Here is a 25495-nt window from a genome sequence, read left to right as displayed (position 1 = left end):
GAGCCCTGCCCATGATGGAGTGGGGTGAACACTTGAAGAATAGGAAGGAGTGGACCGGGAGCAGTCACCTCCCTAGATGCGAGGCCTGGTGCCGCCAAGTCCCACAGCCTCAACAGAGCAGCTCCCCTGCCTCCTCCCCTCCCTCCATTTGCAGCCCCATGCACAGGGGCTCATGGGTGTGACACAGCGCTCACCACACACACGGTGTCCCTGAAGGCCTGAGCTGCCTGACTAGACTTGTGGGAAATTTACCGCGGTACCTTATGACAAAAGACATCGGAAAAGTGAGTGCTCCTTGACTTAAGCGTCTGTAGCGGCTTAGGTCTGACTTTCTGGTTTTGTTGGCTTGAAGCTATCACTTTGGGGACAAGCTGCCAGTGAAAAGCCAGCTTTCAGAGCCCTGCCTGGAGAACGTGCTTCTGTGGTCACTGATGACTCTCTAACCAGAAATGACTTGCTGAGCAGTTACGGGCCAAGTCCCTGAGCAGCCTGGAGGAAAAAGAGATGGATTTGCCAGATGTCTCAGGCTGAGCTCCGCAACTCACACCAGGGAAGTCGAGTAAAAGCGAGGTCCTGGAAGGCTGGTGTCAATCAAACAAAGAGGTGGCTTCATCCAAATGCAACTGTACTCCAGAGGCCTGCTCTGCACCGTGGTCGACTCCCGCCTTGGATCCTGAACTGGCGCAGGAAGTTTGTTAGGCCCCCAGTGCCAGCAAAGCCCCCTAGCTCTACTCTCTGCCATGCTGTCGGCCTTACACCTGACATCAGGTGACCTGGGCAGGTAACCTGGCCCTGGCTAAGGACGCCCTGTTGGCCTACTCAGTCAAGAAGCATATACTCTCGGATAGAAGAACTCTTGTTAGCTATGGGCCCCAAGCCCCAGCTTAAAAACACTACTGCCACAGCAACTTGATCTGTCTGCTGGCTCCTCAGCCCCTCCTCGCGGTTAGCCAGACCCACACACTCCCCAGTTACGCAGAATGGAAACTATTCTGCTGGGGGCAGCTGGCTTTTCCAAAGCCAAGGAGTCTTGGGGTAGACTTACGTCGTCCCTCTAGCCAACCGAGGTTGACCCTTTACCATATTCTGCCTTCCCACAGGGGGAGCCCTTAGGCAGTGCTACCTCAGAGGGGACACAACATTTTTGGGGTTATACCTCACAAAAGGCATTTTCCTCTCTCTCCTCAGACCACAGGCCATTACTCACTAGGACCCAAGTGTGCCTCTCCCAGGGTCTCTCATCCATGGGTCTTTTCTTCCCTTCCCATGGCCGCCATCAGATGGGCCCTTGTCGTGCGCTCCTGACCCTCTGGGATAAACTTCTAGCTGGCATCCCTACTTCCAGCCTGCATGTGGATGGAATTTCCAAACTTCCTAGCATGTAAGATAAATCATCCTCCTTTTCATTTCCGAAATCTCTGACTCCTTACCATTTACACAAGAAAACCTAAACTCCTTGGCTGACTGTTCTCAGCATCTTAGATAAGAAACAGCTTCAGATTTTTTCCAGGTTGGCCCCAACATTTCTGATCAGCTTATTGTCTCCTGGGTTCTCTTGGAGCAGCTACTCTAGTTATAGGATTCACTTGTAACTCATGTTTCCCCAATCTTCTGAATCCCTACCTATTACTACTGGACTCAAAATCCAACTCTGTGTCTACCCATCATAGCTTGGTCCCTCTTCTGAGCTCCAAAGCATAATTGTATGTGAAGAATGATAAGGCGGAGACCTGCTTGTTATCCCCAACCTCCTCTCATCTTCCTTATTAATGAACCTCCAATGCTTAGCTGAGCACTTAGCAACCCAGAATTATTACATGTCTTTAAACAACAAGGTCCTACTGTATAGCACAGGGAACTAAATTCAATATCCTGGGATAAATCATAGTGGAAAAGAACATAAAAAAGAATGTATATGTGTATAACTGAGTCACTCTGCTGTACAGCAGAAATTAACATATTGTAAATCAACTATACTTCAGTAAAAAAAATTTTTTTAATACAAAGAATTAATATATTTCTCATCTTTCCTAGCATTCAGATGTTGCTATGTGATCATGCGGGATGTGAACAGAAGTTGTGTGTATAACTTCTGAGAAGTATCATTAAAGGGAGGGAATATATCTTTTTTTCTCCTTTCTGCTTCCAGCTGGCTGGAATGCAGAGACAACAGCTGGAACTCCAGCAGCTATTCTGAAAAATGAGGTGACCTTAGAAATGAAATCCAGATGAGTGAAGCAAAGAGAAAGAAAATACCTGGTCACTGATACTATGGATCTCAACACAAATTGAATGAGGTCATATAGTGTATTTTCATGTGTTTGTTTCCTTTACTTCAATTAGAATACAAGTACTGGAGGGAAGGGGTCATGCCTTATCCTTCTTTGAGTCATGTGCAGGTGCTTAATAAATAACTGATTGATCCTGCTACTACCTCATCCATCACCAAGTCCTTTGTTCAGTCCCTGGTTATTTTTGGAGGGGATTATCCAACTTCTTACAATTGTCCTTGCTATTTCTGGTCTTATAATCTGCCTTATGCGCTACAGCCCAAATCACTTTCCTTAAATGTTGCTTCTCCCGCAGCAAATTCCCACTTCTCATTGGGCTTCAACTCTGTCTTTCAGTTCATGTTATAAGTCTAAGATACTCCCCTGACTCGTAGTCTAACCAGACTCATCTTAAAGTCCACTAGACCACAAGGTCCTGAGCACAGGCATCATCATCATCAGCTTGTTGATCACTGCAGTAGGTACTCAATAAATATTGAGCAAATTGAATTTCCCCATACATGTACTCTTCATCCGCTCCCTAAGATTTCTCCTCCATCATCCTCAGAGATCATCTCCTTCCCAGTCGCCAGCCATGCCCTTCATCCAATTCACAACGGGAGAAATCCCATCTTCTCTAGCAAATCTGTCATAAGTAAGAGTGGGAAGGTTTACACTCTCCCCTAAAAGTGTCTCTACACATTCCCTAATGCTTTTAGCATGTGTTCATGGAGTTGTGACGTACAGCTAATGGCTCTTCAATTTTTCTTGGGCATTCAATAAATATCACAAATCTCAAAGAGTGGCTAAAGCACAGAATGAGGAGCCACACTGCCCTAGTATGAATCTTGGTTCCACCACTTACTAGTGTGGTCCTGGGAGAGTTATTTAATTTCTATGAGCCTCAGTTTCCTCATCTGTAAAATGGAGGTATAAATAGTACCTACTTCTTAAGGTTGCTATGACAATTAAATAAGTTAATATACATAAAGCATTTAAATCAGAACTAGGTAATAAATGTTACACATAAAGCTAGCTGTGTTCTTCTTGGTTTTTTGTTTGTTTTTGGTTTGGATTTCTTATTCAACAATTAGCAGAAAATAACTATATGCCAGTCACTAAGCTAGAAGCTGGAGATATAAAAATAAATAAGGTAGGATCCCTACATTCAGAAAGTTTATATCCAGAGGGCAAGGTAGATCAGCAAGCCAGGGATGAGTGCACACAGTACTGCTGTCAAACAGTGGCATATGGCATTGTGGGATCCCAGGGAGGCAACGGAACAGAGGAGTCAAGTAAGGCTTCCTGGAAGAAATGCTATAGGATTTACTCTTAAAACATCAAGCAGGAGGAAGTTAGGCAAAGGCAATTAAGCAGGGGAAGATGGTGATATTCTAGGCAAGGACATGGCATTTGCAAGTACACAGAAGCACATAACACCATAAAAAGTCCAGGAGTCGTCAAGTGATCTGCAATAATAGAATGAAAGCATATTTCAGGAAATTACAGCAGGCAGAAAATGGCCAGATGACATAAGGTCCTAGGAACTAAGGTAAATCAGTGGGCATGAGTAGGATACTAATGACACTACTATTAAAATGAAAAATGGAATAATGACAAAAGCTAATAACATTTATTAACAAAACTGAGATAAGAACTCTACATAAATTATCTCATTTAATTCTCACAACTAGCCTATGGAGTTAGGACCAAAATCATTCCTATTTTACAAGTGAGGAAACAAAGGCTCGGAAAGGCAGGCCAAGGAACTTGCCCAAGGTCACAAAGCTAGTACGTGAAGGAGTTGGGGTTTGAACCCAGGTCTGATCCTGACTTTGTATTCTCACACAGTGCCTCCTCTGAGACAACCAATTGTTTTAGCGTTTCTCTGAACCTTTCCAGATTGCATGCATCCTTCAGGATTAATATGATCAAGGTGCCTCATGAAGCCCCCTTCAAACAACCCACACCTCTGCACACTCCATCCCTTGAACTTCTGCAGGGCTACTGCCCTCGCTTCCCATCCACGATTATACTCCATCATTCCTTTAGTGTCTTCTAGGCACCATACACTGTGCCAACTGGAAGTCTTGTTTTGTCTGGAAATAACTCTTATATGTTTACCAAAAAAAGGAAAAATTATGGCTTATAAATATCTACTTTGGGCTGAGCTAGATCTTTTAATTGTAAGATTTAATGAAAAAAAAATGATTTCACTCCCATATTACTATTCACCTTTCTTTCAAATTCTGTTTTATTTCTTGAACTAGACTGTAAGCTTCCTGAGGGCATGGACTTTCCCTTGATCTCACATGTTCCTGGACAATCTAACATACAGAAGAAGCCTAATAGGTGCTGTGAGTTGCCCATGATGGTGGCCTGCTGGGGACAGCATTCTACCCCACCCAGTTCCACTGGGTCTGGATTTCCAGGAGTCTCATTATAAATCCAGGAGCTTATCATCAAGTCATAAAACCTAATGAATCCCTTCCTACATCCAGACTGCATGTGGGAGAGGCATGACTCCTGCTTTATGGAAGGACAAACTGAGGCCCAGCACCAGTCATATCAGCTGGGGAGAGGCACTACAAGTCTTTTCTCTCTCCTGGCTTTTCCAATTGCTCTCAAGTGGGGGTCCGTCTCAGGGCCTCAGAGCACCTCGCCTCTTTGGGGAGGAAACATAAAGACCCCAGTCTGCTCTTGATCCACAACCCACCTTCCCAACATTGTCCCTCCCTCATACTTGTTAAGGCCAGAGCTTGACACAGGGGTCATGACGACCCACACCCCCAGCCCCATCTTTGAGTGTCCCTGCTTTTTTGTATCTCATTTGATTGTCCAGCCAAAAAAACACCTGTCTAGAGGCAGCCTCATAGGAGCTCCCACCCCTTGACCCAGAGAGACTCTGAACCCGGCCTGCTTCTCTCAATGTCTGACAGCTTAGGTGCCATGATCTCTCAGGGCCACAGATGGGGAGGAAGACATTACTGAGCGTCTGTTACAGGCCAGGCACTGTGGTCACTGCTCTCAGTAACCCGCGGAGGTTAAGTGGTGCTATGCCTGTTTAACTGGTGAGAGAATTAAAAATCTGAGGCCAACTGGCTCGAAGTTATACCGAATGAGGCAGAACCGAGACTCAAACCCAGATATGTGGCCTCCAACAGAACTTTTGACAGGACATGCCTTTTTCTGCCATATCTTGCCATCTCCTTTCAAAGAAATCAAATCTCCATCTCTAACTTGGAAAGGCCCACCTGGATTTGTCTGAGTGACTTTGGTTGATCATTAAACAGTGCTTCCCTGTCCAGCAAGACTGGGTGAAACTAGCTGAACGAGGTATGTGTGCCGGATACCTGAAGTTCAAGGCTTCTGTCTCACAGGAAGAGGGACACCATGCAGAGCAGAAAGCCAAGAGAACTTCCTCTTGGATACCACCAGTGACAATTCCTTCATATCTGAATGGCATTTTAAACATTCAGAGCCATCTATAAATAACGGCATGGGCTTTGGAACAGGGAGGACCTAGATTTGAGTCTTGGTACTTTTCATAAGACAGTGGGAAGGTTACTAGACTTCTCTGAACTTCAGTTTCTTCATCTATAAAATGTGAATCACAATCTCTACCTCCTACAAGAATTCAGTGAAGGGATGAATGAACGAAAAGTATTTTGCATGTGGCCTGGCCCAGGAGAAGGGCTCTATAAATGGTAACTGGGATGAACTACTCCAGGAGTCGCAGGTAATTCAAAGACAGCTTCTAAGCCCATACATAAAATATAATTTCACAGTACTTTAAAATACATAAAAGACAGTCTATACGTGCAGCTGAACAGTATAGGTTAAATATATTTACTTACATGTTTACTAATTTTCTAGGTTGGAGCAGTTGCACATACACCCCTTTGGAAGATAAGACTGAAAATACCAATGGCCACCCAAGGGATTGACAGGAAAGCTGGGACCAGAGTTTGGGGAGAAAGAATTGAGTCCCTCACTAAGGTGTTCTGCTGAGTGATCTTTTGAATGAGATTTTTCAAAGAAAGTTGTTTTTAGTGTTCCACCTTATCTCAAGTCCCTCGCTTGTCCGTAATCTCCTGACTTCCTCAGGTTAAACCTGCGGTCTACAAAGCTGAGGTTTAACCACAAATCTCTGTTTTCGGTCCCCTCAGCTAACTACTTTTCTCCACAACTCTGTTTCTCCCCTTGTGACCTTGCTGAAGTCCCTGGAGTTGTCCCCTCCCAGACACGCTAAACGGCTGTGCTGTCTATGGGAATATAGAGAGAGGCATGAGAATGTTTAAGCTCCAAATTTTATTTGACCGATAGACATCGTGCATGCTGAGTTGCTTCAGTCATGTCCGGACTGTAGACTGTCCATGGGATTCTCCAGGCAAGAATACTGCAGTAGATTGCCACACCCTCCTCCTGGGGATCTTCCCAACTCAGGAACTGAACCTGCAACCCACATGTCTTATGTCTCCTGCACTGGCAGGAGGGTTCTTTACCACTAGCACCACCTGGGAAGATACCAATGACTCTCTCAAGTATGCATTTCTATTTCAAGCTAGAAATCTGAGTGCCATCCTGAATTCCTCCTTTTCCCCTTATCTCCACCTTTCTAATACCAAATTTGATCCATCAAGCTCCCTAAATTTAATCTTTCAAACTATTTGTTGAGTCTCTACCACACAAACCAGCCCTGGTTCAGGCGGCCACCAGCATCACCGCACTGTCAGGCATCTACTTAGCTGTCCACCTCCAACCGATTCCCCTCCCACGGCTGCCACACTGACACCTCAAAATCTGACCATGCCACCCTCCTACCAAAAAGCATGACGTGTGGTTCATCTGCTGTGCTGTGCTTAGCTGCTCAGCTGTGACCGACTCTTTGCAACCCCATGAACTGTAGCCCGCCAGGCTCCTCTGTCCATGGGGTTCTTCCAGCAAGAGTACCGGAGTAGGTTGCCATGTCCTCCTCCAGAAGATCTTCCCAACCCAGGGATTTAACCCAAGTCTCCTGCATTGCAGGCAGGTCCTTTATTGTCTGAGACACCAGGGAAGCCCATCCACAGAGCAGTCAAAATCCTTTCACCACTGTCTGCCTTACACCTTATACTCCAAAAGCCCCGAGCAGCTCCAGAAGGATTCTCTGAGCACATTACACTCTGCCTTGCCCGGACGCTGCCCCTCTACCTGGAATGCCTTCTCCTCCACACTTCTCTCCAGCTCCTAATTATCCTTTTAGCCAGCAGAGGTTTCCTCCTACAGGCAGCATTCCCCAAGCCCTGCTCTGTGCTGCCCAGATGCTCCTGTCTTTCTACACCGTCGTACTTCCCAAGCTGAAGACTGCAATTAGATGTTAATGTGTTTGTCTTCCCCTTCAGACTGAACTCCTGGGGGCAGACACTGGCTCGGTCATCTTCATTTCTCTGGCACTTAACACAATTCTAAGTGCTTAGTAAGTGCTTGCTGAGTGAATGAACACCGGGCTGCACTCGGGAGGCTCTGAGCAGTGGTATAGCATTCATCTCCCTTCTCCGTCTCCAGGCGAGGAAGATGACACCTTCACCATTCTCAGTTCGCAGCCTCAGAAGCCCTCCAGAGTACTGAGTGACTCTTCATCTAGCCGTGGTGGGATAAGGCTGGAGTAGCCTCTGCCCTCTTGCCTCTGAGACAGTCAGAAGCAGCCGGCAGTGCTTTTATATCACTGCGACACCACCTGACATTTCCCTACAGGCATCCATAGGCAACAAATACTAGATGGTTTCTTTACAATTCCTGGAGGGAATCAACCGAGAAGCCTGCTGCCACCAGACGCTGTCTAGCTGCCGACCCTTCAACTCCAGAGGTTTTGCTCCCAACTTTTAACAAGGGTATTCTGGGGAAATGACAGATAAATGCTTTGGGAGCTCACCAGGACCTGCTACCCCATAAATGCAGAAGAGACTCTTAATCCCTTACTCACCCACAATGCCAGCAGTAATTAGGCAAGCCCAAAGGGAGCAATTAATAGCTGCTATTGGACCATCAATCTGGAACTCATGCCAGATGCATCAGAAAATAATCTGCAGACGTGAGCACTTTACAAGGGATTTACCAAGTGCCCTGACTGCCAAGGGGCTGAGGATAATGAGTGTTTGTGTGATGCTGATTCCGCTGAGCAGCAAGTGAAAACAAAATAACCACAACCATAAACCAGAAGTCTGTCCAAAGGGGCCTAAGCATACTCTGGACACAGAAGATTCAAACAAAGATGCTCTTTCCCACTTAGCTATCTCACGTCCATCTGTTCTAGAACATTATCTGGGCATCATTCTGAGACTGGTTTTGAAAAGAAAGGGAGTCTCTGACCCCTTCAGTCTGCAAATGAGCCACCACCACCCCAGAGTTCAGTACAGTCCCAGGAGCACAGGTCTGGACTTCATAGGCATAGGCTGGCTATTCTAGCCTTGGTAAATGCCTTACAGGCTCTTCAAGTTCCTTCCATGGCTACATTAGAGATGAAAGGTGCTAAAGGATAGGCCAAGGGCTACACTGGTTCCTGGAGGTCCTAAGGCCTGTGGAGAGGTCATGACAAGGCCAACAACATCAAGAAGAAAAGCAAGGTGATTAATGTGTGGTATGCAATTCAGTGAATTTATAACTTTGAGGTTCACAGAACCAGCCTCTTACCCATCAACAATAATCCATATTTCTCGATTAATACCAGATCCCTGACTTGAGCGCATCCCAGGTGGTGCTAGTGGTAAAAAACCCACTTGCCAAAGCAGGAGACATAAAAGACACTGGTTTGATCCCTAGGTCGGGAAGATCCCCTGGAGAAAGGCAACAAAAACCTATTCCAGTATTCTTGCCTGGAGAATCCCATTGACAGAGGAGCCTGGTGGGCTACAGTCCACGGGGTCGCGAAGAGTTGGACACAACTGAAGTGACTTAGCAACCCTGACTTGAAGAGGTTGGTGGACTGAGAATAATATTTCTACTTAAAATGCACTGAGCACCCACCACGCCAGACACTGCCCTGGACCCTTAAATTTTATTTAAGTCTCCTAAAATCCCTAGAAGTCAAGTACTCTTATCCTGATTAGGCAGACACAGAAACTGAGGCTCAAGGAAGTCACGGCACTGGCCCAAGGTCATGGAGCTAATAAATGGCAGAGCTGGGATTCAACTCCAAATCCGTGGAGCCCCAGGGTCCTGAAAAAAGGCCAGGCTGAGCAGCAGTCCCAGGCTGAAGGAACCCTGACACTACTTACAGCTTCCCAGCCAGCCTTCTTAGTCCTCCTCTAGCCAAGAACACACAGTGACTTCAGGAAATCTTAAGAGAATCAGGCTTGAGGAGCCCTGAAAAGACAAGTATCTATTTACAGTTAATCAGCACCCTGCCTGGCCCTGCAGACAGTTCTGACAAGTGGAGCCAGGAAGAGGCAACCACAGGCTCTGACTGAGCCCACTTGGGGCTAGGAACCAGCCAGGCCCCTGGATGAGCAGCATGGACCCAACCCTGCCCAGACCGGCTGTGCTGCCCACAGACCCCCTGCCCTGGGGGACTCTCAGGAGCTGGGGTCTGGAGTCCACAGAGTCGTCTTCACTGTTTCACTCTTCTCTTGTACTTCAACCCCCCAAACTGCCACTTCACTAAAATATTGCCACTCTTCCTCTCTATTCCTTTAGCTTGTTTTTCTTCACAGCACTTATACCTACTCAACATTCCATACAGATCTGTGTATGCACTGATCACTGTCCCCACCAACAACGCAACATCCATGGGGCGAGTCCCTCTGTCTCTTGTTCACTGTGGGACTCCCAATGTCTAAAATGCTAACACTCAATACATTTGTGTTGAGTGAATAAATGAGTGATCACACAATCAACTTTTAAAAATTCTACTTTCAGCACTTCCATGGTAGTCCAGTGGGTAAGAATCTGCCTTCCAATGTGGGGACACAGGTTTGATCCCTGGTTGGGGAACTAAGATCCCACATGCCACGGGGCAGCTAAGCCACAAGAGCCCATGTGCCTCTTGTGGGTCATAACTAAGGCCAGATGCAGCTAAATAAATATAGTTTTAAAATGTATCACTTATAAAATGAAAAAAATAAAAACTCTACAAGCTTCCCAATGGGTTGAGAGGCAACTGAATAATGCCAGCCTCCCAGGAAGCCCCATCAAACCTGTTGTTGGACCCTAACATCCCTTGCAAATATCTCCCTAAAGCTCCCCCCCCCAGGCCCACAAACCCTAACTCACCCAGAGCAGGTACTCCAGGGAGAAAATGGAGCAGTGCCTAGGGAGGAGACACATTTCTCTTCCAGTTAAACACAGCCCAGGAGCTCTGCAAATTAAAAGCTCCCTCTTTACTGAATCCACTCAGCTTTAGTTATAGGTCACACTTTTTATTTTTGTAACCAGCCAACCCATCAAATTATAGGCTCAGGCCACGGGCAGGCACGCCAAACACTGGGGCCAGCCTAGCTGAGGCACTGCCCTTTCTGGCCTGAGGTGGGTATAGGAAAGAGGGCTGGACACCAGTCAAACCTGAAAGAGCAGAGGGCTCAATCACCCTGCTAGGCAGAGCTGACTGTGGATCCTGGTCTTACTCAGGCCAATAGGCTGCCCGGAGGGAAGCCAGATTCCAGGACTCCCCACACAGCAGTGACAGTGAGCTCTTCACACTACAAAACAGATCGGGTCTCTCCCCAAACTCCTTATCAAGGCTGATAAGGTTCCATGACCTGAGCCCTGATCACCTTTCTTCTACAATCCCTGACGTCTCTTTAGCATCCTTGTTGACCAATCTGGCATTCCTTCAGTTCCTCGGATGTGCAAAGTTCTTTCCCATCCCAAGGTTTACTCTTTTTTCTTAGAAAACCTATCACCCAGATCTTTATATATGGCTGTGAAGATGAATGGGGGCGGGAGTAGTAGACAGGTGGGGCTGGGTCTGCAAGACTGGAGTAGAGAGACCCCTAAGGAGTCTACTATAGCAGACCGGGCAAGAGATGAGGACCAACCACGGCGGTGCAGGTACACAGAAGGACGAGGAGCAGCAGCCAAGAGCGAGCCCCAGGTGTCCAGCCTGGGTGACTAGCTGGGAGAGGGTGCATCCCACTGCCCCCCCACCCTAATACAGTGTACAAGAAAACACTGGCAAGCGGAAAGGAGAACACAGGCGCTAGACACTCTGCAATGAGTAGTATGAAATGAACACCTAACATAACAAGGTATTGTTAATTATATAAATTATTCAGTACCCAACCACATTCCACTTTAAAGGAAGGCAAGATAAGTTTGGCAAAGGCAAGAATTAGCCCCAAACTTGGTGACTAGAAATAGAAGCATCTATATTTTTTGAAAGTGAAAGTGTTAATTGTTCAGCTGTGTCCGATTCTTTGTGACCCCATGGGTTGTATGACCCCATGCATTGTACGTAGCCTGCCAGGCTCCTCTGTCCAAGGAATTCTCCAGGCAAGAATACTGGAGTGGGTTGTCATTTCCTCCTCCAGGGGATCTTCCTGAACCAGGGATCGAACCTGGGTCACTTGCATTGCAGGCGGATTCTTTACCGTCTAAGCCATCAGGGAAGCCCTTAGATTGCTGCAATTCAGGGCTGACATCTGTGATCATCTTCCAACCAGTTTTACCTTAATCAAATTATTCGGATTCTCTAACCTGTAAGGACTGTTTTTTTTTTTTCTTGTATATTTCAATCATTCATTGTTACAGGCAAGACCACGAGTGGCCAGGAACCACTTATCAACGAATCTCTAGTCCCCGCTGAAACTCTGGGCAGGAAGGCCTCCAGAGCGTTTTCTAACAATCAGGGGCTCTTCAGACAAAACCTTCTGTGAACTGACCAACTGTTCTGATCCAAGCTCATGTCTGTGTCTAGAACTAGGATCTTCTACCCTGACAGGTGGGTCTCCTGGCTGCCCTTCACAGATCTAGTTCATTCCTCCTCTTTACTCCCCTCCCATTCTGCTCTAGCCTTCAGCTTCCTCTCTCCTAATCCACACCTGTCCCCTTTAAGACCTGACTTCAAGTCCACGTCCTTCTGAGAGCACTGCCTGATTAGTGATCCTAGGCCACGCTAATCCTTCCCTAACCCTCTAAGTCCTTCTGTGCTTGGAGCTATGTGGCCCCTCATCACCTCATGATCTCATTTGGTCTTCTCACAAAACATGTGACTGGGCAAGACAAACAGTAACCCCACGTTATGGATAAAACAACTGAGGCACACAGATAACCCGAGGACATGCATGTGTTTTAATTCCCTAGTCATTCAAAATACAGTTCTAAATGTGTATTTTGTCTTTCCAATTATCTTCTATTTTTTGGTATTCTTCAAAGCACTCAAGAAAGTGTTGTATATACAGTGGGCACCTAAGACCTATCTTCTTAATAAAGCAAGAAAGGAAGGAAAATCAGATGAAAGTATAAAGTCTCTCATAGATCCCAAAGCTGCCTCTGGCCTTCATTTAGAGGGGAGTGTTGGTTACACTGTCTCCTAACAACCTGTTCTTTGGCTTTGTACTTATTTGTTTAATATCTGCATTCCCATAAACCCCATGAAGGCAGAGGTGATATTTGTTTTTCACCACTGTATACCCAGTGGTATCACTGGCACAGAGTAAATGAAGAAGGAAACATTTGCTGGACAGTGAATGTCCTCGGGGATAGCTGGGATTCAAACCCAAGCCTGGCTGGGATTCCAAAGCCCAGACCTTCCCACCACACCTCTCAGCAAAAAATGACTTGTCCTACTTCCCCTGATTTCAGATGTAATGTACACAAACCCCACCAAAGCAATACTGAAGGCGAGGGAGGTGCTGACCCCAGAAAGAGAAGGAGATTGTGGTTAAGGATGTGGGTTTTGGAGTCAAACTGCTTGGATTCAAATTCTGACTTCACCACCTACTAGCTGTGTGATCCTAGGTGAGCTATTTAGCCTTCTTGGACCTCCATTTCCTCATCTATAAAATGGAGATAATAATAACTACTTCATAAAGTTGTGGAGATTAAGTGAGATAACATGTATAAAGAGTCTGCCAGGTGACCAGCCTACCATTAGCACGCAACAAACATCAGCTGTGAAAATGATGAGCTATCCATGTTTCTGGGAGACTAGAATCTAGAGAACATAGTTTCCTAAGTCAGCTCCCAGCTGCTGAACTGACTTAACTTTGAGAGGCTTAGCTGCAGTGAAGCCCAGAGCTCACGTTTATTCTCTTTGCTAACTTCATTTGCTAAAGTTCTGCTGAGGCTGGAGGTGCAGCTTTCAACAGCCTAGAAATGAAAGAGGCTAAAAATATACAACCTGCCTGTGTCTAGGGGACCGAGATTGTGCCTACATTTATGAAATTAAAATACAACCTGCCTGTGTCCAGGGGACCGAGATTGTGCCTACATTTATGAATTTAAAATACAGCCTCAGGGCATAAGGGCATCTCTTAGGATTCTTCCTACTATGAAAACTAGTCTCAAGCTCAGTACAGAGCAGAGAATGACCCCAGTGGTGTCCGTTCTCCCTCCCGCTCTCTTCTTTTGGATCAGTGCAGAGTGAGAGACAGGAGCTTTCTTTTTTTACAGCAAAAATTGAGTCTTCCTCCCCTATTTTTATTCCTCCTTTTCCCTTAAAGGAGGAACAAATATGTGGGTATGTGTAGCTTAAAAAATTAATCAACTCAAATGCTTATAGAATAAAAAAGGAATCACTGTTCGGTCCCCAACTCAATCCATCCCCCTCCACAGGTAACCACAGGTAACCACAGGAACCCACAGCTTGGTGTTGATTGTCCCAGGCCTTTTTTTCTATATATTTACATACAAACGCACTGCTTTATAAAGCATTATATATAGTCTTCTTTTAATTCCCCTTTTAGACTATTTACACACACACACACATATCTTGGAGATTTCCATCAGCCACAACCATTTATTGAGAGCCTACCCAGTGCCAGGTATTGGGGTGGACAGTGATAAGCATACAGAAAAACTCTACCCTCTTGGAATCAATAGTCTGGGGAGACATATAATAAACAATTAAAGAATTTTAAAATAGAAAATGATACAAAAGAAGTTAATAGGATGCTAAGATAGAGAATAATAAGGAAGAGAGGCCTCTCTGAGAGGTGATATTATTAAAACTGAACCCTGAAGCATAAACTAGATTGAACCACTTGAAAATCCAAGGACAAGGCATTTCTGGAGAGGAAACAGCTTGTGCAAAGGCCCTGAGACAAGGAAGGAACTTGTCCTAACTCAAGGAAGGCTAATGTGGAGGCCAGAAATCAGGAAGGTGAGTAAGGTTAAAGAAGTCAGCAGGAGTCAAAATAATGCACTCTTAGGGGCCAGGGCCAGGAGTTTTCTGTTTTTTTCCTTCAAGAAGGAAGCCATTAAAAAGATTTCTAGGTAGGAAATGATGCTATTTGACTTATAGTTTAAATTTGGCTGCTTTGTGGAAAATGGATGTGAGGATGGAGAAAGGCACAGTGGAAGAAATCGGGAGGCCAATTTGTTGGATGTAATACAAGTCAGAGTTGATTCTGGCTTGGACTGAGGCAGTAGAGATAGAATGGGTAGATCCAAGACATATTTTCGGACATAGAACTGGCAGGGTAATAGACTGGGTATGGAGAAAGCAGAAGGAAAAATGAAGGATAACTCCCAGTATTTGCCTGAAGTAACCAGATGAACAGTAAAGGAATAGATATGGACAGGAAATGGACAATCAGGTTTCTCCCAGATGTTTACTGTAAACAATGCAGTCCTGAGGATCTTTTCCATGCACCTTCATGCACATGCATAAACCACTCTGTAAGACAGATTCCTAGAAATGAGATGACCAAGTTAAAGGGCATGCACATATGAAACCAGTAGACCCTACAAAATATCTTCTAAAATGTCTGTAGCAAATTACACTACCACTAACAGTGTATTAATGTACTATTAATGACAACCATGTCATTGTGTTAGTCACTCAGTTGTGTCCAACTCTTTGTGACCCCATGAACTGTAGCCCACCAGGCTCCTCTGTCCATGGAATTCTCCAGGCAAGAATATTGAAGTGGGCAGCCATTCCTTTTTCTAGAGGATCTTCCTGACCCAGGGATCGAACGTGGGTCTCCTGTGTTGCAGGCAGATTCTTTACCATTTGAACCATCAGGGGAGCCCAATGACAACCACAGACACTGTTAATCTTTATAATTTTGCCCTGATGATTTGTATACAAGTGTATCGTTGAAATGTTCATTTCTTTGATTTCTAATGAGATTAAGAATTTTTCCTTTAACTTTTAATTGTATAACTAACACATAAATACATTCTCCTTGTAAGAAATGTCAACGTAATATATAAACCTAAATTCCCTTTGATTTTCCTATTCTTCCTATTATGATTCCTTCCCTGCATTTCACAGGTATCCATTATTAGGCTTATTTGTATTCTTCCAGAAAATTTTCTGGTTTTTTTTTCCAGAAAAATTTCTGTTTTTTAAAATATATATGAGCATCTTTTAGAAGCTGTATTTCTATCAATCCTTCTAGTATGAAAAAAAATATCTAAACAAAAATTTTTACTTAAGGCCTCTCTAAGTGACATTTAAGCTGAGACCTTCTCCAGGTTAGTTAATTCCTCTGAGCCCTGGTTTCATCACCTGTACAACAGACATAAAATAACTGCCACATTTAATGAGATAATTCACGTAAAAGCATGTGGCATATACCCAACAAATGTTGTGAATTCTTTCCTTAAGCTATATGAGTTAAGTCTAGGTATTTGGTGGAGCAGAAACTGAGCCACTCCTATAAAGATGAGATGGGAGGCTCCACCGAGAAAAAACATTCTTAACACTGTCCTGAAAAAAATTTTTTTTTCATAATAAACAGAGCCCTCCAAAGATCTGAATTTTTCTTCACAAAATTTTGGTATGAAATATTCTGAGCAGTCAATAAAAGCAAAGGTCTTTTTTTGTTTTTCTTGGAAAGGTAGAAAGCAAAAGGATTTATGCATAGATGTAACTGCTAGAAACTGTATGTCAAAAATCCCCTTTAAGGCATGCCCAGGGAAGCCACAACCACCTGGATTTCCCCAGAGACCTTAGGCCTGTGGGAGAAAGCTGAAGTTTGGGCAGGTAACACCTCCAAACACAGAGAGATGACCTAACCTTTGGGCCTCACTGCAAGGATGCCCCTGGTTCCCCTGACCTGTCAAAGTACATCCTGCCATCCCTACCTGGATGTTCCTGGAGGTTGAGGGTCTGGATCAAAGCAGGAGACCTCACCACAAAGTATCCTTAGTCAAAGTTAAGATGTCCAGGGGCCAGATATCTCCCTCTGAATGGCAGTCAACCAAGTTTCAACATGCTCTCATTTTGGATCCACCAACAGAGGTATCCTTTTATCTGAACTGATAAACGACTCCCTTCCTCTTATAAAAATATCGAGCACTATCTGTATGAAGGAGCTCCTGCAGTGGCTTCTCCTCATCTCCCTTCCTATTCCTCTAGGCTCAAAGCCAGGGGTTCCCTAGCAGACCCAAGAACGGGTTTAAAACCCTAAAGGGCTGTGTGCATGCCTAGAATCAGAAGTCACAAATTTAAGCAGATTTTCAAAAGGGTCCTTTACTCAAAAAATCCAGAAACACTGTTTAAAGAGCTCTTAAACATATTCCCAACCTAAAAGAACACTTCCCCTGGCTTGAGGAGCTAATAGGGTTAGTAAAGGTCAACAGTGAAATGTGTACCCCAAATTGCTCTTGACAAGTTGTAGGATAGAACTCACAGTACAGAAGGAACCAGGGAATCCGCCCTTAAACCTATAGACAGAGATAATAAAAAGATGGAGGTCCAGTTCTTCCTTGAAGGTGTACCAGGAAATGGGAAAACCATGACAAAACCAAAAACTGTTGCTCTGCCTTTACTTTTACTGCCCTTAAAGCTTCATCCCCAAGTGGAACGCAAAACAGTGAAGTACAGATTAACAGAAGATAATTCTCAGCAGAAGTGCTATTAGCATTTTGGGTAGGATCATTCTTTATTGTGCGGGACTGACCCAAACACTGTGGGATGTTTAATATTCCTAGTCGTTGGGCACTAAATGTCAAAAGCCACCCCATTTCCCCTAGTCAGTACGATACCAAAACATCCTCACTTGCCAAAAACTCCCCCTGGGACAACACCTCCCCCATGTGAAAACCACTTTAAGAGGTGGTATACAGTGGGTAAGGTGTATGCCACAAACAGTTAACTGTAGAACCTTTAGAGATTACACAGTATTTTCACTGTTGTCTACTTTAAACATCTTCAAAACCTTGTTAAGTAGGTATAATCACTTCATAAAGATGAAACTGAATCAGAAAAGTTATAGGCTTTGCCAATGGTCATCAGTTGGGGGAGAAAAAAAGGCTATCAAGCTGGATCAGAACCCAAGTTTTCCGATTCCAAAACTGGTGCTTTTTCTTTCAAAATATCATGTTTTTTAAGGCTTCATGGGAAATACTAGGAGGATCTAGGGACTGGCTTCCCAGCTCCCTGCAAGGAAGCTGGTAAAAACTGAGAGGAAACTAACTCTGCTCTAAACTTCAGATAGTTCATAAAACTAGATAATCATCTCTGAAAGTACCCAAACACCAGGCTCAGGCTCTGCTCTTCCTTAGAGAGGGGCTGAGCAATCAGAGGAGGGCTATGACACTCTCTAGTCTAGATCTGGGTAGAAATGAGCAAGCAGTGGAGGAGGAAAGTACATCATTTCCTCCTTCATGTTTTCAGGGACCCAGAGGCAGGACCATCAGCCCAGCCAGCCCTGGGAATAACCTGGGAGAGGATGTGAAGGCGTTATAAGGAGGGAACAAGGAAAGAGATGAGGACAAGAACTGTACCTTCATGGGTATTCAACAGCCTAAATCCTTCCTCTACTTGTAAAATTAGTCACATAAATAATTCTGCTCTCCCCTTGTGGTTCTGAATATTACTTAGAACACCCTTCAAGTACCTCAAAGTACTTTATAAACTGAGAAGAATATGGATATTAGTAAAGGGAGTGGGGAAAGCTGTTCCCCCAAAACCTATCCAGGTCCTCCTCTACCCAACACACAAACTCCCAACCCACAATTTTGTTGTGAAGTGATGGAAGACAGAAAGCATAAGAGACTCTGGGAAGAGGATTCAGAAAGATGAAAACAGAAGAAGTATAGAGGAGGGTGGGAGGCGAAGACAACCAGAGTATCTCAAAGACAAGAGGCAGCCTGATAACTTTACATCTTTCCTGGGGGACTCATCCTCCCATGCAAGGAAAACAAGATATAAAAATGTGGCTCTGCTGAGGGAGGCAAAGAGAGACTGGAAATGGGAACACGGGAATTCTAGCTGCCGAGTTCATCTCTGTTCCAGAACCTTCTTCTTCGTGGATGACAATCTTAATACTCTAACTTTCCATATGGTGCTATTCAGAGAGGGGACTCTCAAGTACATGACAAGAAGCAGGGGGTGGGGGCTATGTGGAGACAGCACCCTTTCTTATCTTCAAAGAAAAAGGTCCTTCCTCTTCTCTGAAGAGCATTTCCGAACTGGAATGAACCCCCGGCCTTTCCCTGGCACTGCTTCAACTCAGCTCAGGCTTGGGAGAAACAGTTCCCCAGAATGGAGGTGACCAGCCTGGCTAACCAGATTACACGCTGGCTTCAGGCAGCCAGCGCCGCCGTCCCCTGGGCCGACTGCACTCACCTCTGGGGCAGATTCTTCGGTTTCGACCACAGAACTGGGGCCCTGGCTCCAACCAGCCTTCCCAGGCAACCCCAGGGGCAGGGGAGGATCTGTGGTCTCTCATTTCCTCTCCACCTTGGCTTCTTTTTTCACTTCATTGAAGATTAGCTATTTCCACCACAGCCAGTTCCTGTTCTCACCAGCTGTGGCAGTTGTTTCCCCCCAGACGAAGCCATGAAGCACTGGTGTGGCTGCCACCTGGACTGTCCCAGCTGCAGACACAGACCCCGCAGGTCCTGAGCTAAAGGGCTTTCTCATCCCAGATAAACAAGCAGGGAGAAGAAATCAAGGGGCGAGAAGCAATTCTAAGAACTCCCCAGTGGATATACTAGTACCCATTTTATCATTATTGTAATCTTACATTATAGTTATATATGCTCTTTCATTCATGCAAAATATTTCATCATGAAAAAGTGTAGAAAGTGTATACATTTTTTTACACAGAAATATGTATATATAATAAAATCCCCAACAGAGAACTAAGAACACATATAAAAGATGGCCAAAACACTTATGAGGAAATGTTCAAAGAAATGCAAATTAGAACAAGCTACTACTAATGCTGCAAGATACTACAAGATACTGGCTAATTAAATTGGCAAAAGTATTTAAAGTTAAACCATTCAGTAATGATTAGCTTATCGAGAAAGGAGACACATTGTCAGTGGGAAAGCCAACTGTTACAACCTTTTTAGAAGGCATATTCCTCAAAGGCCTTTGGTCCAGTAATTTCTCTTCTAGCAATTTATTCCAAGGAAATAGAGATGCACACAAATATTTATGCACAGATAATTCATCACAGTGTTAATTATAGTAACAAAAAGGAGAGACAGAGGAAATAAAAGGCATTAATAAAATACTATCTTATGAAATATTCTGCAGATATGAAATCACGATACTGAAGAATAAACAAATGAAAAAATGCTTAAAATAGTCAAATTAAAAATCAACTTACAAAACAATATGCACAGTATGACTAATTGTTAAAATTTAAGTACATCAAAATGTTAAAAGTAAATGGACAGATTATAGGTGATTTTAATTCTCTTCTTTATACTTTTTTATGTATTTTATACTTAACAAACTTTTTACTTCTAAATGTGCTTTAAAAGTGTTTTATTTTCATAATCTGAAGAAAAGAAGCTATTCTCAACCCTCCTCCCTCCCTTTAAAGACACTCACATGCACTAATCTTTTTTAAAAAATCATTTGGAAATACATATTTAGGACCTGAAAAACATTATATCCTACAATCTGGCAAGTTCAATTTTGGGTTTCTATCCCAAGGAAAACTCTAACTATTGAAAATGTACACCAAGATATTCATCACAACACTGTTTATGCCAGCAAACAGAAGCAAACAACTAAATGTCCAACAATAGGAGGAGAGTTAACAATAGTACATTCACTTGATGGACTATTGTGCAAGCATTTAAAAATGTTTACAGTGACTAGCCTGGGAAAACTACTGAAATAACAAAAGCAAAAAAAAAAAAAAAGCCATATTGGATAAATATGTGTATGTATACATACACACATACACACACACTACTATCACAACATTGTATTGATACAAAACTCTACACAGAGAAACAAATATGAAAAGTTTTAGAACACATGTCTCCATTTGCTAAAGGAATGGAGAAAATATGGACTTTTTTCTTCAATCTAAATTATAAATTGCCCAAACTTTTTTTTTAGAGAATGAGTATTACTTTAAGAGGAAAAAGAAAAAGAGGTTGAATCTCCCTATGAGCAATGAAAACATCCCCAAATCACAAGGAGTCCACTGCATCAGTTCCATCCCTCTCCCACTCAGCCCTCCACCTCCCCAGTCTAATGCAGGGCCACATGGAAAAGTCTAAGAATTAGGTTTCTCTCTGTGGCCTAGGGTCTTCTCAGCGGGGTCTCTTAACAAGGGGGTTCCTCTGGCCAGAGCTGCTGTCAAGAGCCTTTTCCCTCCTCCAAGTCCTATCCCAGCCTGAACTAATTCACCACAATCCCCAAGGCTGGGAAAAACATTTCCACCATGGCGATTTGGAACTTGATATTTAGTCCAAGTTTTTCCCAGCCCCTTTCTATGTCAAAGGAGGTCTCTCAAAGTCTCTTGACAACTAGCACCCAGGCCAGTTTAGCTCCCACATCAATGCTACACTTATAGCAAAAACCCCAAGTCAGCAGTCATCACCAGGGAAATGTGAAAGGAGGGGCCATGGCAGGGACAGGCTGTCACACAGCCCCACCCTCATGCCCTAAGAGCCTCCTCTTGTGGGATATCCAGGGCTTTTTCTGGCATCAGAACCTTCAGACTTCATCTCAAATCTGTAATAAGCCAGCAAATAGAAAAATCAGGGTGCAAACAAGAAAAGCTATCCTGTTAAGACCATTAAAGCCCACTGTCTCCCCTCTCTACACCAGGACTGGCCAGCATACTAGCTTCTGAGCAACTAAGACTGGGTAGTAATCCAGCCAGAACCAAAACACAGGAGGGGGCTTTACCAGACCAGAGATCAGCTCTCACCCTGGTGTTAATAAAGAGGAGCTCCAATAACTGCCCATCCTAAACTCTCAGTCCTCAACAGAATAGCGGCTGCTGCCAAGACACCCGGTAAGGGAGGATCCCAAGGAAACAGTGTAACATAGCAGCTTCACAACCTTTTTTTTTTTTTTTCTTCTCTACAACCTTTTTAATATGAGGGCACATCTAGAAAATAATATTGTTTGTACTGTACACAGAATAAATGGTGGAAGCTGACCCAGCCAGAGGGGATCCATCCGGGATGTCAGCTGCCCCCAGAGCGGAGAAGGGGGCTCTCCTTCTCCAGGAGAACTCCAGAACACCAGGACGAAAAGCCCCAGGTGAGGGCACTGGACTGGGGCGGCACTCTTGGGAACAATGTCCTGCACAAACCACCTCATGGCTTCAGACCTTAGTTCTCCAACCTCAGCTGACAGATTGTGGATCAGATCATGTGTCTGCACCAAAAAGCGGGGAGCCTGTGGTCTTGACTCAGCAGTGATACAACTTCCCCAGCCAGGGTGTTTTTCGGGGGGTGGTTTCCACAGATATATTGGGACTGGGGAAGCCCTCCATGTGACATCAGCAGCATATCCTGGGACTGGCTATACATAATGGGGTAACTGGTTTCATCAGATTTCTGAACTGAAAATACTTTTCTGGGAATACGAGTGCTCTGAGATCTGAGTCACAGCTGAGAGTTACACATTTAAAAACTACTATTTACTGAGCATATAGTAGATGCCAGAGTATGCTAACTAAGGACTTAACTTCTAATTTTGTTAAATTCACACAATAACCTCATGTGGGAAATACTATTATTATCTTCATTTATAAGAGGAACCTGGGACTTACAGAGATTAAGTAACCTGCTGGAGGTCAAATACTTTGCTAACTGGAGACTGTGAGGAGCCATATATGAGCCCATTTTGACTTGAAAATGCATATGCTTAACCAGGACACCAGCGCATCACCTCAGCAAAACCAACACATAACTTTTTTATAAACCACAGTGAGGCTGACAATCTGGGAAAGAAAATGGTGAAAAAGCAGCAACCTGTCACACAATCAAAAAAAGAAACAAATCTATACTGAGTACCTGGTGCTAAGCACTTTATATACATACCTCATGTAATTCTCAAAATCCCACCAGGATAGGAATCATTTGCCCCATTGTACAGATGAAAAAATCTAGGCTGAAAGAGGTTAAGACAATTGCTAAGTCAGAGCCCCTGCCTTTTCTACTCTACTAAGCTTATCCTGGCTGTTAGGAAATACACCTGAGCCTGTTCCAGGGTCAAACAGCCAATAGCCAATGGAGTTCCCAAAGGATAGTGGAAAGGGCATGTTTTAGGAACAGAGGAAAGAGGGATCTTTAAGAGTCCCAGAGAAGAACTGAAATCTCCAAGAAAGCATTATTTCCCTGTGTTGGAAAAATGAGGTAAAATCCCCTCCTTTCCTAAGACAACTAGCCCCGGGCCTGCCCTGTCCCAACTCCCCATCAGCAGCAGAATTATCAAAACAAAGGCAACAGGGAAACAAATCAAAAACTTTATACAGAAAGGAAGGCTTGCAAGTGAGTGGTCAGATCTCTGGCTTGACCTGGGCTTGCTGGCTAGTAATCAGGATACCTTGTACATTTTGTGAATATTAAGCCATTAACCTGGCCAACTAAACAAACGTGTTCACCAAACTCCAAAGAGGACATGACCAACTCTGGTTTTGAGCTCTCACAACAATCAGCCTGGTAGCCCCTTCCTAAGGCAGCCCCCTATCCAGTCCACCTTTGAACAGTCCTTTCTCTCCAGTTCTGTAGCTACCTCATGCCACTCGATGGGGGTTTTCACACCCTTACTGGAGTGCAGATTCCCTCCTACTCTTTTCCCCAACAGTTGAGCTCTTGTTCTCAAGGGCACCAAGTCCCAGGCTCTCCTCCTCAGCCTCTGAGATGGCCATAGCACATTAGTAATCACTGACTCACCCCATCCCCCTGAGGAGGCCAGGGGAAATGCAGAGGGCCACAGGATGTGTGGCTCAGATCCCTCAGGCCCTTCCAAGGCTGATGGGCAAGAGAGGTGCCAGCTTCCCTTTGGAACCCCGTCGACCCTCTCTGATCCCACTACAGTACCAATGGGCTGATGTCAGGCTCTGCACCATTGGAGAGGCCAGGATCTCTAGACAGCTTCACTGATGCCAACAGATCTAATCTTCCTATTCCAAAGCAGATGAAATCCAATAAGGCTGCTAAGTCCACAACTTATCCCTCCTCACAAGCAAAGGCAAAGTCAGCCCTTCTGACCATAGTAACAATAAAGGCAGCATTGGGCACTGCCTCTAAGAGAGTTTTTGGAGCAACTGGGAACTATTTCCCCGAGTTTCTCTAAGATTTACCTCTGTTAGCAAATGTTCCATCACCTAATTCACTTTCTCCAAAATTTCATTTATAGCTCCAACATATTCTCTGTCTCCATCTTAGTGATATCGATCAGATCCTCTGGGTCCAGACAGCCACTGACATCAATGTCCAATCCCCACATCAAAGGAGGGTCCCAAAGTCAGCCCTAAAACCTCACTCATACAGACCACTTAGGAACGGTACAGAAAGACTAAAAAGAAGCACAGGCACAAAACAAAAACCAGCCACTAGGGCTTAACATAAAAAGGGGGGTGGTGGGGGAGGCAGGATGGTTTGTGTATTGTTTCAATTGGAAAAATACACTAGTGAAATGGTTTATCCACATGTTCAGCCCTTTTAGGCAAACCCACTGTAACTTTGCAGGATGCCTGCAGGCCGTTCTGAAAATAAGTAGAATGGCATCACTCTTTATTCCACCCCCTTCACGAGCTGCCAGCCCCCCTCCATTCCCCCTCCTCTCCCCTAAACATCTGGTCTGGGCTGGGAGTAGGACCCACTCCCTGGAAAGCCTCCATGTTAACAGAAGAGGCGGTCTCCCCAGTCAGAGAACCCGGACTGAGGCTGAGGAATGGGCCGGCCCGGAGCTTCTGAATTCCCCCTCTCCCGCCAAAGATTTAGAAATGAGAATCCCAGGGATCTGGGGAGACTGTCAGGGAAGTGGGGAGAAGCGCGAAGGGCGGCAGAAGGGGGAGGGAAGAGGAAGAACTCTTGATACTGGGGCGGTCCCGGGTTAGGGACCCCTCCTCCTGTGTCCAGAGGTAGACGCTTCGGTAGGGAGGTCCCCGACGGGGCTGCTCAGCGCCTGGGAAGGCGCTGGGGTCGGAGGCCGTCGGGGGCCCTGACTGAAGGGGTGGGCCGGACCGAGGAACCGGGCAAAGTCCCACCCGGGGCGCTGAGATCGGGGCGGGGAGTGGGGGCGGTAGTAGGGGGAAGGGACAGGATCGGCTCTCACCAGCACCAAGGCGAACCTCTCTTCCAGCTCACAGGGCTCCGGCATCGGCATCTTGCCGGGCGGCGGCAGAAGCGAGACAGAGGGGGGCTCGCCCGGGCCCCCCTCGGCGCTCTCCAGGTTGCCCATCGCGGCGGGGCCCCCTTGGGGGCCTCAGCCCCCCCACCTCCACGCCCGGGGGTCCTGGGTTCGGCAGCTCGGACCCAGCTCCTCCCTCAATGCCTGCTACCCCAGTCCCTACTCCTCCGCCGGGTCGGGGGCTCCTCGGGGTCCGACAGGAGGCGGCGCAGCGGACAGCGGCACCGCAGCGACAGGCACAGCGGCCACGGCTCTCGCTCACACCCGCCGCCTCACCGCTCTCAGCGCGCCGCCCCGGCGCTGCCCCTCCCCGCCCCCCGCGCTCTTTCCCTCCCCCCAGCACTTCGCTTCCTCCCACCCACTCCGGGCCGGGACTCTAGCTTCCCCCCCGAGCGCCGACTGCAGCCGCGCGCCGCGCGCCCCATTCATGCAGGCCCCGCCTCTCGCCCACGGGCCTCCCTGGCGGCCCGCCCCGCCCCGCCCCCGCCTGCGCCCGATTGACTGA

The 25495-nt window shown here is 45.6% G+C and overlaps 1 protein-coding gene across 5 annotated transcripts in view; it reads right to left on the bottom strand.

The window, feature by feature from the left end:
* FMNL3 (formin like 3) overlaps nt 1–25275 on the bottom strand; it is a 51326-nt gene extending 26051 nt beyond the window's left edge. For 2 of the 5 annotated variants that reach the window (XM_020908205.2, XM_020908203.2), the window contains exon 1: nt 24916–25274. In XM_020908205.2, the coding sequence (XP_020763864.2) occupies nt 24916–25041 (126 nt within the window). In that variant the 5' untranslated portion in view covers nt 25042–25274. Of the gene's footprint in view, nt 1–24915 lie in introns of all 5 variants that reach the window. The other 3 variants (XM_020908211.2, XM_070454466.1, XM_020908206.2) reach the window with 2 other exon arrangements.
* Nucleotides 25276–25495: the final 220 nt, after the last annotated feature.

This window comes from Odocoileus virginianus, chromosome 24 (assembly GCF_023699985.2).
Source record: "Odocoileus virginianus isolate 20LAN1187 ecotype Illinois chromosome 24, Ovbor_1.2, whole genome shotgun sequence".
Taxonomy (NCBI): domain Eukaryota; kingdom Metazoa; phylum Chordata; class Mammalia; order Artiodactyla; family Cervidae; genus Odocoileus; species Odocoileus virginianus.
The sequence above is the reverse complement of the archived record's forward strand: the minus strand, read 5'-3'. Positions and strand labels throughout refer to the sequence as shown.